General features: G+C 45.9%; 1 protein-coding gene across 2 annotated transcripts; it reads left to right on the forward strand.

Moving 5' to 3' along the window:
• Nucleotides 1-1,172: 1,172 nt before the first annotated feature.
• Nucleotides 1,173-14,264, forward strand: QDPR (quinoid dihydropteridine reductase). Of its 2 annotated transcripts, XM_053577582.1 has the most exons (7): nt 1,173-1,433; nt 3,730-3,822; nt 7,222-7,318; nt 9,554-9,694; nt 10,813-10,921; nt 12,354-12,437; nt 13,602-14,264. In XM_053577582.1, the coding sequence occupies exons 1-7, from the start codon at nt 1,332-1,334 to the stop codon at nt 13,705-13,707; spliced, it is 732 nt and encodes a 243-aa protein (XP_053433557.1). In that variant the 5' UTR covers nt 1,173-1,331; the 3' UTR covers nt 13,708-14,264. The 2 variants fall into 2 exon arrangements, with proteins under 2 accessions (XP_053433557.1, XP_053433559.1); XM_053577584.1 differs by lacking the exon at nt 3,730-3,822 and having other exon boundaries at nt 1,201-1,433.
• The last annotated feature ends 226 nt before the right edge of the window (nt 14,265-14,490 follow it).

Here is a 14,490-nt window from a genome sequence, read left to right on the forward strand (position 1 = left end):
CTGCCCTGGATCATTGATACTCTTGTCAATGAGACTTACATACAACTACAGAGGTCTGAGGACGAGGCCACATGTCACACAGTCAGTACTGAACTTGTGTCCCCACGAGACCACAGGCTACGTGTAGTGCTGTGTGAACTACTATTTTTTTAGAAATGTTGTAATTATTTTCTGTGGCATTTTTGTGTTTTAAAAGCATGGATTTGCAAAGTGTAAACATTCAAAATATAGCATACAACAATTTTTGTGTTACTATTTTAGCAATTCTTTTTTTTTTTTGAGACACAGTCTCACTCAGTCACTCTTGGTAAAGTGCTATGGTGTCACAGCTCACAGCAACTTCAAACTCTTGGACTTTAGCAATTCTCTTGCCTCAGCCTCCCAAGTAGCTGGGACTACAGGTGCCCGCCCGCCACAACGCCCAGCTATTTTGTTTTTTTTTTGTTGTTGTTGTTGCAGTTGTCATTGTTGTTTAGCTGGTGAGGCCAGGTTCCAACCCGCCAGTCTCGGTGTATGTGGCTGGTGCAGTAACCACTGTGCTACGGGTGCCGAGCCTGCAATTTATTTTTAAATATGCTCCAAAAATAGAGATTTAAATATTCCTTACCTGCCAAAATGGAAGCGACCTGGAACTCACAATATGTAAGAAGCTCGGTGAATTGTAACATAAGTAGTGGTAAAAACAGTAACATGAATAATAATCACTTGGCTTTTGTTAGATGTACTTAGCCACGCATTGCTCTAAATTCCCTGCTGTCATCTACAATCCTTCCCCAAACCCTATGAGGACAGACCATTATTATTCCCATTTTAATGGTGAGGAAACTGAGGCACAGGGCAGTCGAGGATGTTGCTGGGACCACCCAGCTAGTACAGGAAGTTGGGCTTCAGAGACCTCCCTCTTTTTTTTTTTGGCGGGGGCTGGGTTTGAACCCGCCACCTCCGGCATATGGGACCGGCGCCCTACTCCTTGAGCCACAGGCGCCACCCTAGAGCCCTCCCTCTTATGTAGAGGAAAACTGTGTGTATTTTAGGCTCATCTGCACTCGCGCACACCGGCTCCCCAGAGTTGCCTGCCCGGGTGCCCAGCTCCTCGCCACCTGAGGGCGGGCGGGGCTTCTCCGCGTCACCGCCCCCGGGGTGGGGCAGTGGGCGGGGCGCGGCCGAGGGTGGCGGTGCTCGGTGCGTGGCCGCGCGCTAGGCGGCAGCAGAGGGCACCGAGCGGGGCGCGGCCGCCGCGCGGTCCCTCTTGGTGGGGTCGGTGGCCAGAGCGTAGCGCTGCGCTCGGGTCGGGACACTTGGAACTGCGGGCGCCGCGCGGGAGGAGCAGCATGGCGGCAGCGGCTGCGGGCGAAGCGCGCCGGGTGCTGGTGTACGGCGGCAGGGGCGCGCTGGGCTCGCTTTGCGTGCGGGCGTTCCGGGCCCGCAACTGGGTAATGCCGGGCTGGGCGCTGCAGCGTCTCCGCTGGGACAGCGGGCACGATGGTGACTGTGGGGGCTTTCGGGTGCAGCGGGGCGGAGGACTCTCTGTTCAGGCAGCTGGGGGCCCTTGTGCACCCCGATATGCGTGTTGCACGTGCGCACACATGCTTACACGTCTATTCCTGTCCCCAGTACGTGCGCACGCCTAGGTGCGCGGCCTTTGCCCTGCCTGGAGGGCGGCGGTGTGGACCTTCCTCGGCCTCCGGCAGGACTAGGGAGAACATTGCGAAGGTGCCTGTCGCAGAGAGATGAGGGAGCAGGTAGAAGGCGGGCACTGGAGTGAGACTGCCGGCCCAGGTTACTAGTCTTATGACCGCATGTTGATTACTTGCCAACCTCAAACCTCAGTTTACCCATCTGCGAAATGGGAATAATGCGAAGCTTAAATGAGATAATTGGTGTCGTTGTCTGTAAAGTACTTGATACCTGATAAAAACTGTTTAAATGCCAGCTAGTAGAGATGTTTCTATTGTAACTACCTACCCCTGTTCCTTTAGCCCCCTTGGACCTGACAGTTTAAAAACTCAGCCTTGCAAATGCTGAAAGCTTCTTGCCTTATCATGAATATTTCTACTACCTTGAATAGTCTAGTGAATCTATTCCCAGGAGGTGGCGAGGTGGAGCAGAGCTGAGGGCTCCAGGCATCCTTGAGCACAGCCGCCCAGCAGCGCCGGGAGCATTCCCAGTGCAGCCTCCCTTTGTGTCTTCTTGCTGCCACTGGCATTTGCTTAGAGTTGGGCCTGGAGGTCTGGGGCACTTTCATGGGAGTTCAGTTAGAAGTAGCAGCTTGAAACTTGGTAAACGGTCTGTGAAGCTAGTGAATGATGCCCCATGATTATATCAATGTACACAGCTATGATTTAATAAAAAAAAAAAAAAAGAAGTAGCAGCTTGGACAAGGCATTCCCCTGATCTTAGGGTTTTCTTCTCTGCTGTAAGTCTGTACATTACTCCAAACATACCACCCCTTTCCCGCCACCCCCCTGCTCAGAACCTTGGAAGACTATTCAGAGCATCTTCCCAGGTTTGCAGAGATAGGTGGTGTCAATGGCAGCATTTGAAGAGTGCGTGCCAAGGCCAGACACAGTGCACCTATAGACCAGAGGGCCTACAGACTCTTAATTTCATTTAATTCTCCCAGTAACTAATGTGACAGGTCCTTGTAGTACCACATGTTACAGAGTGAAGGCTCTGCTTTTCCCTGGTGGGGTCACTTTGGTTTTACCTTTGACTTGGCAGAATCTGGAGAGCTGGTTTACCTCTGACCTCTTCCTTCCTGCCACCCTAGGGAAGACTGGCATGGAGACTTCTTAGCTTCATTATCTCCCATAACTCATGGTATAGAGGTAATACATATTGTGGAATGGATGCTGTATTCACAGCTTAAGGTAGAGATGTTTATTTCTGGGGCCTTCAGATCGAGAGACCTGGAGCTTTCTGAGTAAGAACCAAGTGTCACCTCTGCCAGGAGATTTAGCATCCTCCATTTCACTTAATTCTTACGCGGACCTTGTATGTCTAAGAATTTAGCAACCCACATTGTATGAGTGAGGACCCCCTGTCACACGTGAAGGTGAGAAAGCCACTCCATGGCAGAGTCGGGATTCAGACCCTGATCTGTCTGATTTCCAAACCCAAAGCCCTTCTTTTTCTGCTGTAGGCCAGAGGTCCTCTTTGGACTGGGTTTGGTCCTCCACCTGTTTTTGTACAGCCCAAGAATTAAGAATGGTTTTACACTTTCAAGTGGCTGAAAAAAAATCAAAAGAATAGTTTGTGACATGTGAAAGTTATATACAATTCACATTTCAGCCCTGGAGGGATTATCGGAACACAGCTGCGATCACTTGGCCATTTGTAGCTATGTTCTGCTACGGCAGTAGATTTGGGTAACAGCAACAGAGACCATATGGCAAGCAGGGCCTAAAATAATTGTTATCCAGTCCTTACAGAAAACTTGCTGACCCCTGGTCTGCTAGAAGTGCAGAGTTTGGCTGTTAAAGGTGACCAAGGAGAAGGAAGAGGAGTGTTTGGAGGCAGGAGGGGCTGGGGTGGGACATGGTGTAGGGTAGCCTGGCCAAAGCCAGACGTCCCTGTGAGGGCTGGGGAGGTTAGTTGCTGGTTACTTTATCTAGTGGGATTTCGTGTGTCTGATCTGTCTCCGCTCCCCTTGTTTTTGGGTGCGAATCTTTAAAAGAATAATATCAACTCACTATCTTGTAACCAAAGCTTTTGTGTCCTTGGCTCCAGTGGGTTGCCAGTATCGATGTGGTGGAAAATGAAGAGGCCAGCGCTAGTGTCGTCGTTAAAATGACAGACTCCTTTACAGAGCAGGCTGACCAGGTAATTCTAGAAAGGCCTCCCAAAACCTGGGGTAGAGGAGCCCAGGGAAGGGGAGTCCACTGCTTACATGTTTTTCCCTTTCATAGCTTTTTCCAGTGCTTGTTTCTCTGATTATGAAAACCATTTGTGCTCACTGAGGAAAATTTGGAAAAGTGAAGAAAATACAAATATAAATCATAACTGTAATCATCTGAGTTAGCTTTCTGTTAACCTTTCAGCCTAGTTTCTTGTCTGTGTTGTGCATAGTGTATGTAATTACTTTCATGGGTTGGGGTAACTTCGTGTTTTACATTTTATGATCAGTTTGTTTTTTTTTTTTTTATTTAACTTAAGTACGTCTCCAGAGTACTTAAAAACCTCTTTCCAGATGTGTGATTTTTCATTTTATGGATTGGCCACAATTTACTTAGTTTCTGTTTATTGTACATTTAAGTTTGTGTGTTTACTCTTATCAAGAATGCTGTGGTGCACGTCTTTGTCTCCATTTCTAATTATTTAGGATATATTCTAAAAGGTGGAGATACCCAGTTCAAAGCATGAACACTAACAAAACAGATTATTTCTAATTATAAAATTATATGCATATTGTCAAACAAGAAGTCCAGTAAAGCTACGTAAATATAGAGGGAAACCGAAATACCTCTTTGCTCCCTGCCCCAAAGTAGTGTCACTCCCCAGGAGACAGCACTGTTAACAATTTGATGGATATCTTGGTATAAATATCTTAAGCATTTCTTCCTTTCTTGAAGAGTCCTTCCAAAGAGCTGCTTAGAGGACTTCTTTTTAAAGAGGTGGGAACTTCATATGTTGCCCTGGCTGAACTTGAACATCTGGGCCCAGTAGTTGGGACTCCAGGTGCAAGCCTCTGCACCTGGCTGTTTAATCATTCTCATGCCAACGTTTTCCACATTCCTGAGGAAAACTCCATGTCATTCTTTGTGTGATGGGCTATATTTTCCCAGCCCCTCCAGGAGGCAGGCAGGCAGGTCATCTGATAGCCGTGAAGACAAGCTTGCAGAGACAAGCTTGCCAGTGGTGGACTCAGGAGCATGAGTCTCCTGACACACAGTTGGATAAATTCAGGTACCGCTTGGTCTGTAAGTGGGTCTGCTTTCCCTTCAGCTGTGCTGTCTGTAGCGATCTCAACACCATCGATGTGTTGTGATGGTTGTCAATTTTAAAAATGACACAGGTATGATATAGACAATATAGAAAAAAAGAAGTTGGAAATCATTTCTAGTTCCACCATACAGTTGACCTCTTTTTATATTTCCTTCCAGTTCATCTTTCCAGAATGTACTCTCTAAATAATCAGAAAATTTAAAAAATGAAACTGTCCTCATCACTGAGCTACTGAGTTGCTCTTTCTAAATCATTAGTTTGACATAGGTTAGAATATCAAAGCCAGAAGATCTAACCCACAACCTGTATTTTCGTTGTTCTTACTTTTCTTAATATGGTCCCATTGTTTCGTATACCTAAAGCGGGCATCCTCAAACTGCGGCCCGCGGGCCACGTGCAGTGGTGTGAGTTGTATTTGTTCCCGTTTTGTTTTTTACTTCAAAATAAGATATGTGCAGTGTGCATAGGAATTTGTTCATAGTTTTTCTTTTTTTTTTTAAACTATAGTCCGGCCCTCCAACGGTCTGAGGGACAGTGAATTGGCCCCTGTTGAAAAAGTTTGAGGACGCCTGACCTAAAGGATACACATTGACCTTAGCAAGTTCAGTAGTAAAAGTTGATAGGTTATCATTACTAGTTGCCAGGCACCATTCTTAGTGCTTTATTTACATAAATACATGTAGTCCTTGTAATATCCCAAAAGCAAAGTTTCTAATTTTATGTCCCTTTCAAACATGGGGAGGCTGAGGCACAGTCAGGTCCTGGCATGTGTCCAAGGTCAAACAGGCAGTGGTGGCATAGCCACATTTAATGGCTGTGCTCTTAGCCACTCTGCTAAGCGGCCTTGAAGCAGAATAGGTTTGTGTGAATAAAATAAAAGCTGAAGTGGAAGGGTGCTCCGGCTTGGAGAGCAGCAGCCCTGCCGGTCCGGGTCTCGGAAAGCAGGGTCTCTTCACTATCTCTTCTGCTCCCCTTCATGACAGGTCTCTGGGGTCTACGTGGGTCTTTGTGGAGATTTTCCCCACCTCAGACTTGACAATAGAGTGCTTCTGGAAGACAGAGGTTGAGAAACGCCTTCTCATAAGCTGAGCTTTTAAAATCTCTATCCCCTTCCACTTCCCTCCTACCCCCAGTTAGGAATTTCTGGACAAACAACGTGACATTTATTTTTGCTGTAAAATTGGGGAAAGAGGCTGATATGTTGCTGCCGAGAGACACAGAGTGTTGATTTGAATCTGCAGAAGGTTGGTCTTAATGAAGCCATGGGGAGGTGTCACCACAGCCATTCCAGAGAAGTAGTGATGAGTCGTGGTCAGTGGCCAGAATCGCCTGTCTTGCCAGACTTAACAAATTATAGCAGGAGGGCATGGATATATTTTGAATGCTTTACAATTTCAAACATAGAAATAAATCTTTAAAGTGAACCCTTGTGTACTATGTGTAGTATGTTATTTATCAACATACTACTATTGACTGTATTTTTTTCCTGCTCTTGATTTTTCGTATAAATTTTCTTTGGCATTTTCTTCGGAGCTGCATTTTCTTCAAGAGTTGTTTTTTTTTTTAAATTTGAGACAGAGTCTCACTTTGTGGCCCTGTGTTGAGTGCTATGATGTCATAGCTCACAGTAACTTCAAACTCTTGGGCTCAAGTGATCCTCTTGCCTCAACCTCCTAGGGAGCTGGGACTACAAGTGCCCACCACCATACCTGGCTATTTTTTACAGATGGAGTCTCATTCTTGTTCAGGCTGGTCTCGAACTCTTGAGCTCAGCCAAGGAGTCCACCCTCCTTGGCCTCCCAGAGGGTGGCCAATCTGCTAGGATTACAGATGTGAGTCACCGCTCCTGGCCACAGTTAAAGAGATTTTTGAATTGGGAGGAGCACAGAATTGATCATCTTTTTGGAATATGATTCTGTGATTTGCAAAAAAGTCTGAAAAGGAATATACCTGAATGTGAGCTGTGGCAGTGAAGCTCTAGGTGATTTTTTAAAGCCTTTTTCCATTTTTCTTTATTACTTATTTTATTTTGGGGGAGATCTAAGGTCCCCATAGTTTGGAATGTTTATAAGGAGACTTTAGATAGCTTTGTGATAATCATATTGAAATGTGTTTGCACTTCACTATCCAGAATGCTTGTCAGAGATTTGTCCTCCTTCTCATTTTCACGGTGATAATTGACAGGTGGAAGAGAAAAGGAAACTGAGGGATCTTTGAAGGGCTCGGCTGAGTTGGATTATACCTTACAGTTTACACATCTTTTGTTCCCGTGTTAAGGTGACTGCTGAGGTGGGGAAGCTCTTGGGTGATGACAAGGTGGATGCCATTCTTTGTGTGGCTGGAGGATGGGCCGGAGGCAATGCCAAATCCAAGTGTGAGTCCTTTCCCAAGTTAATCATTCATTCCACTCTGCTCTTTGCCCAGCTGACGGGAATTGGGTCTAGACCGGGTGTCAGGCCAGCTGTCTTTCTGTATGTTTCCCAGAATCTTTATAATAACAGCTCTGTGAGGCAGCCATTAACTCCCCATTTTACAGATGAAGCAGACACTTCCCATGGAGGTGGTGAGGGGAGGGGGGCATTAAGTTTGAAGTTGAAAGTGGAGGCAGTCTGAAACCAACTTGGCTTCTGCCCCAGCCTCCTGGGCTTCTTCAGGCACTGGGGGATGTGTAGGAATTGGAGAGGTCATTCCAGAGTTCAAAATAACTCAAATTTAAACTTTTACTAAAGCTGATTACATTTTCAACTTTTTATTATGAGCATTTCTAAACCTACCACAATAGCTGAAAGAACTCTCCAGTGAACACCTTTGTACCCTTTGTCTAAATTCAGTAATTATTGCTGTAGGCCACACTTGAGCTCTCTCATTTTCAAAATTTTGTGTTCACTTTGTGTTCTGAAAGGAAGTTGCCACACCCTATTTCAGCACGAATCTCCAAAGAATAAATCTGTATTATCATGAGACTGTTATACCTGAGACAATTAGCAGTAATTCTGGAAGGTTCATCATGTTCAGTCCATATTCCATGTCTATAGTTATCTTTTCCCATAGACATACCCCACTCAAAGTTTGTACACTACAAATTATTATTTTTTAAAAAACAATCCAAAGGAGTTTCCAAATCTGAGATACAGTCAACATTTTATTTATTGATTGATTTATTTTTGCAGATTTTGGCCAGGGATGGGTTTGAACCCACCACTTCCGGTATATGGGGCCAGCGCCCTACTCCTTTGAGCCACAGGCGCAGCCCTACGCTACAAATTATGTTGTTGTTTTAGTCTCTTAGAAATTTTTCTGCCCCATGATTGAGACCTTTTGGTGAGTCCAGGGTTAGTTGCATATGGAATGTCTCACATTCTGAATTTGTCTGAACGTTTCTTTTTAGGGTATTATTTGATTGGTTCCACTATCCTGCTATTTCCTGTGAATTGGAATTCAGGTCCAGGGCTAGGTTAGGTTTAGATAAACCATTCCTGAGGCTAGACCTCTTTCTGGGGATGGTGTGTGCTGCTGCTTCGATCACAGTGGAAATTCAGCATCAGATGGTCTTGCCCACGGAGGTGCCGATTTAGAGATCTGGTTGAGGTGGTGAGTGCTATATTTCCATTATAAAGGTACATTTTTCTGTTTGCTATAATAAGTGATCTGAGGGATGGCACTTAGGTGTTTGTGTAAATATCCTGTTCTCCAAATACTATTCACCCAGTGGTTTTAAGAACCCAGTGATAATCCTGCCTGTGAAGCAGTGACTTTGTTGGGGGTTAGAAAATGATAATTTTTCTAAGTTTATCATCCCTTCTACATTTGTTAGCCAAAGCCATTGAAAAGAAATTGAAATTCTGTGAATCACACTTAAGATGTAATATTGGTATTTTGTGGGGTGATTAGGTTGGCAAAATAGTCTGCTAACCTTTTTGTGTATTTTTGGAACAAGAATTTTTTCAGATTTTTTTCTGGTCTTTTTTAGCAGAGAAATGCAATATCTTGGTTCTCACCTCCTGACACCTGCTCCTACATCGGGGGCCATTCTTTCTGGATCTCAGGGCTTCTTGTGCCCTGTGAGTTGTCCAGTTGGAGTGTTACCACTTGTTGTTCTTTATGTTTCTGGCAAGGCTAGAGCATTGAAACAAGTGTGGATTGGTTATTTTAGCTCTCTTTTTAAAGATTCTTTAAAGCTGGCATTAAACTTTCAGTCATAGAAAAGTGTAGCTCTGTAAAATCCCTCTTTATGGCCCTTGGATATTTATCACGGGGAGAACCTGGTGGTAGACGTGTAAGTTCTTATTACAAATCTGATCCTTCATAAACTAAAACTATCTTTGAATTAAAGCCAGTCCAGCAAATCAGTTCATTCCAAATTTAACTAAATGTTAATGGCTAAAATTTTATCAGTTTACAGGTGAGGAAGCTGAGACTCAGGGAATCCTGTGGCCTGGATTTACTGACCACTGAGTCCTGTGCTGTGTCAAAACTTGCTGTACACAGGGACCTGTGGACCCTTGCAGGAGGGCCTGGGAGGGCTTGCCTGGGTGTAGGGCTGTGTGCCTTGAGCTCGCTTTTTGTTTTTTCTCCTGGGAATTCTTAGCCCTCATGTTTTCTCAATCAGCTCTCTTTAAAAACTGTGACATGATGTGGAAGCAGAGTGTGTGGACGTCCACCATCTCCAGCCACCTGGCCACCAAGCATCTCAAGGAAGGAGGCCTCCTGACCTTGGCTGGTGCAAAGGCCGCCCTGGATGGGACTCCTGGTAAGCCTTTATTTCCCGATCTGTGAAATGGGAATGCTTACCTTGCTTGCAGGGCTGCTGAGCCACCTTCTAAGGCGCTTTACAGATGGGCAATTTTGCTTCCTTTTAAGGCTGAATCTTTTAGACAGGTTCTGGTGCCTCCCCATCTGGTTAATTTGTCTGTGACCCACCCAGGAATGAGTGGTGTAATTAATAGATATTAATTAGTTAATAACCAGGTATTATTATTATTATCACATTGTATCCATGTGTCCAGGGAAGCAGTGTGGTGGCTAAGATAGAGCAGGCTTTAGAGTGAGAGAGGCTTGGGGTGGACTCTTCACCCTAGTTGTGTGACCTTAAACCAATTCTTTGATCTTTCTGATCAAACTTCTGCTTTAGTTTTCTTCGTTGTAAAGTAGTGATGGTAATAGCTAACTTGAGGGGCTGTAAAGCTGTGGGGTGTTGATGTGGAGAAAATGCCCAGCACACAGCAGGCACCAGTGAACGGTAGGTCTCTCTATGCAAAGCCTGCACTCCAAGTGGCTGCTACGTGTTGCTGTCCCATCGAGCACCTCTGTGTGCTGGGTGCATGAAAGCAGTTAGTGATAGAAGGGTTCAGAACCCAGTTCTGGGCTTTAACTTTGGCATCTGCTTTCGTACAAGCCTGGGTTTACAGCCTGTCTGAACCCTGGGTTCCTAAGAATAAAATAAGATTAGTTTTGTGGCTTTTTGTGATACATGTTGAGTGGTAGGTGAATGGTCCATGCACCCAAAATGTCGTGGTCCATGTACCCAAAATGTCGTGTCCCCTCTATTTTCTCTCCATCAATATCCATCCTCCTTTTCTATCTGGCTTCCTCTTGACTCTGAAATGCTGCATTTTGGACATTTGGTGGCCTCTCTGAAGCCTGTGTTCTTGGAAACTGGCCAGAGGCTACACAGCCCCCTGGCCACCTGTCCCCACCCCCTCTTTCTCTGCTTGCTGTTACTGTTTGGTGTGGGGATAGCGAGGGTGGCCCGTCTGAAGGAGGAGGCCAGGTGCAGCCGTTATTTCAGGGAACAGAGGTGCTCAGAAGAAGGTCGCATGTCCCTCTGGCAGCCGGTGGTCACTGAGCTGTCTTCTTCCCATTTCCCAGGCATGATCGGGTATGGCATGGCCAAGGGTGCCGTCCATCAGCTCTGCCAGAGCCTCGCAGGGAAGAACAGTGGCATGCCACCCGCGTCCGCTGCCATCGCCGTGCTCCCGTGAGTGCTCGCCTCTGCCCCACTGTCACTTTCCATCGGAGACTTGTGTGTGCCATCACCTCAGGCTCTGAAATTCACCAGATGCCCTCATCTAAGATCTTGTCTTAGACCATTTGTGCTGCTACACAGAATGCCTTAGACTGGGTAATTTATAAACAGCAAGAACGTGTTGTTCACTGTTCTGGAAGCTGGGAAGTCCAATGTCAAGGCACAGCAGACTGGGTGTGTGGTGAGGGCCCCTTCATCCTGTGAGGACACACAGGAGGCACTTTTTACGAGGGCACCAAACCCATTCATGGGGGCAGAGCCTGGCGACCTAAGCCTGTCCTAAATGCTGGCCACAGTCACGTTGCAGACTATTCTGCATATGGGTTTGGGAGGTCAGATTCAGGCCACAGTGATACTAATTCAGGTTTCAGACTATCCGGGACTATTTGGACTAGCCTTTAATTAATGAGGGTTGGTGGGAGGAGTCTTTTTGCCTCCTTCTTTCCCTTTTTTCCTCACATCCTCCTTAGTTCCTTTCAAAGTTGTCTGTGCGTTTTATTCTATTACATGTAATCTGTCTTTCAAGTCATCATAAAGTCTGTTACGTGTTGGGGACATGGTGGCAGTTTGAGGGAAGGTGTGTGGGAGAACACAGGAAGCTGTGAGAGGTATTTCTATCTGTGATTAGGAAGATGGTCCCTTATCAGCTGTCTCCTGTCAGCTGTCTCCAACAAGCTGCCCCATCACCAGACTCTCGTCACCTGTCCCCTGTCAGCTGTCCCCTGACTGAAGTCCCCTGTAAGCTCTCCCCTATCACTTGTCCCAAGAGGAGGCATCTTCTTTGGATAGAGGGGGTCCCTTCTCGCTGGAAGGGTTCCAGCACCAACAGGCTCATCTCTTGCCTGTGAACCTATAGAGGGATGGTAGGACTGCCCTTGGGAAATTCATGTATACTTAAATTCTGCATTCCTTTGCTGAAAAATCTTAAGGTTTTGTGGAAAACGGCCACATATTTAAAAATCTAATATTTCGATATTTCCATATATTAAGCAATATTATTATGCTCAAATCCTTAGAAATGAGTCTGCTGTATGTTAGGGATTGAATGAAATTAACAAAGCAATTGACTTCAATAAAGACTATTTAAAAAAAAAAAAGGCGAAATGTATCTCCTTCCATTTTGTTCCGGTCTTGCCTAACGGGTGAGTCACAAAGTGTGTTTTATTGAATTAGGCTTGGATATAGTCTTTGTTGATGTGGACAGCTTCCTGGTCTCTCTCTCTGCTTATCCTCCTGTCTGATCTTTCCACGTAAATGTCCCCTTGGGTGCTAGAGGCTCTCAGCGGTTACGCTGTGGGTTTGTGTTTCCTTGGCCAAGGAGGACCGGGCACCTGTTGTTACAACGGTGACACACAAGTGACAGGCTTATTTGTGTGCATTGCAGGGTCACCCTGGATACTCCGATGAACAGGAAGGCAATGCCTGAGGCTGACTTCAGCTGCTGGACACCTTTAGAATTCCTCGTCGAGTGAGTATCGCAGTCCTGCCAGTGACTGAGCAGCTTCCAGACCAGTTCTCTGCCCTCTGTGGGCCAGGGGTTGAGCTCGGCCACTGGACTATCAACCTGGGTGGTCTTGAGAGGGCTTCACAGGACGTGTGGTGCATCAGTTGTTTGTCCTGGTGGCTGAACTTGGGTTGATAGTGCTGATGTGAGTCCTGGCTCCCTCACTCACCAGCCGGCCACCCCGAGCACATTACTGAACTGCTGTAGGCCTCAGCTTCCCTATCTGTATACGAGGCCCCTATTGGTTATTGGAAGTTTAAAGTGTGGTGGTGTGTGCTGAGCACAGTGAACCTTAGCTCCTGCTTGTGTTGTTAGTTAGCACTATAAGGAGGCGTGACCGTGGGGGAGTGGGCACATTAAATGGAAGGTCTGGGGGCCACGCATCTGGGTGAGTGCCGAGCCACAAACCCACAGTCAGTGGCTTTTGCTTTTGAAACCCTTGTTTGCCCTTTTGTGAATATGAGTGGTGTTTGAAAGCTCACCAGAGAAAGAATAGATTACCCTTTCGTGTTTGCCTAGAGTCCCTGTCCCCTCTATTCAGCAAGCACGTGTTCATTGGACACCCACCACAGGCCCAGTGTTGCACTCGGCCTGTTCCCCACTGTCACCGAGCAGGGGTGCCAAGAGTGTTGAGGAGATGACTTCCTCCTGCAGTGCCCGTGTGTCAGCCGCTTTGAGGGCTATTTGTACAAGGTGTTTGCAAAGTCTGGGATGTGCTTCCAATCTCATTTAAATGTTTGCTTAAAAAAAGTGAATTTCTTTTCTTTCTCTCTTTTAGATTTGAGACAGTAATACAGCAAAGTATATTGCACATATATCTCTCTTACCATAAATTAAAAGCTCTTTTGATCACTTGAAACCATTAACACTATGTTATGAAGAATTCCAGCATGCAGAAAAATACAGATATGAAAGTCACACCAAGTCCTGCTGCTCAAAAGTTAGAGTGAGAACACTGCTGAACTCCCTGGGGACCGGGTGTGTGTCCAGGATGTCTAGTGGCCTTGTCACAGCAGCTGCTATATGCTAGCCCATCACTGCCTCCCCTCCCAAGCCATTAATGTGAATGTAAGCACATATCCAGATTTTTGCTTTTTGACAGTGTGGAATTATTCTTCTTTGTTCTAGAACTTTACATGACTGGATCACGGGGAAAAACCGACCAAGTTCTGGAAGCCTAATCCAGGTGGTAACCACAGAGGGAAAGACAGAACTCACCCCGGCATATTTTTAAGACTCATCTCAGTGCCTGCAAGGGGCCTGCCGGACAAGTCACTAACCTCCTAACCTGTGTCTCTGTGGCCTGATCTGGCCTGTGTTTTCCTTAATCCTGTTTGTGTCTCATTGTTCTGTCGTCTAATGCGCATTTGCTGTCCTAGGACAGGGTAATATGTTTATGGAATAAAAACATGTGAATGGAGGGCTAGGGAGAGCGGTCCGTCAATCTGTGTTAACTACGGAAGGGGGTCTCCAATCAGCCCCAATTAGTCCTGCTGTTTGCTTTTGAAACCACCGTCCTGGACAGTGGCTGTCATCTCGACTGGTTCAGTGATTGTTTGGTACTGGGCACGTCCTGAAGGTCAAGTTGTGTTTATGTCACAGATGTAGTTTTTACAGCCTTGAATTAAATTGCCTTAAAACTCCTTTTGTGGTACAAGCAAGGTCCCATGGTCTTTGTCCTGATGTCCTTCTGTGCAGTTGCCAAGTGTCCCCTGGCCTAGAGTTAAGTGTGCTAGAGAACTGCTCGGGAGCATTTGGAGTGTTTTATCCTAATAAATGCACTTCAGTCATTGTGTTGTCTTTAAACAAATTTCATCTTACATTGGATACACTGAGTACATGAGAACGTGGGCTGCAGGAGGTCTTTTAACCTGGGGTTCTAGAAAAGGGGTGGATTTAAATCCTGAAATAAGTTTTCTCAGCACAGCAACACAGGCCCACACCTGCCTTGGACATACTGGAATCTGAGGGTGGTGCATAGCCCTATGCTTGTAGAAATAGCAAAGAGGCAAATGTT

The sequence above is a fragment of the Nycticebus coucang genome, chromosome 23, assembly GCF_027406575.1.
Source record: "Nycticebus coucang isolate mNycCou1 chromosome 23, mNycCou1.pri, whole genome shotgun sequence".
NCBI classification, from domain to species: domain Eukaryota; kingdom Metazoa; phylum Chordata; class Mammalia; order Primates; family Lorisidae; genus Nycticebus; species Nycticebus coucang.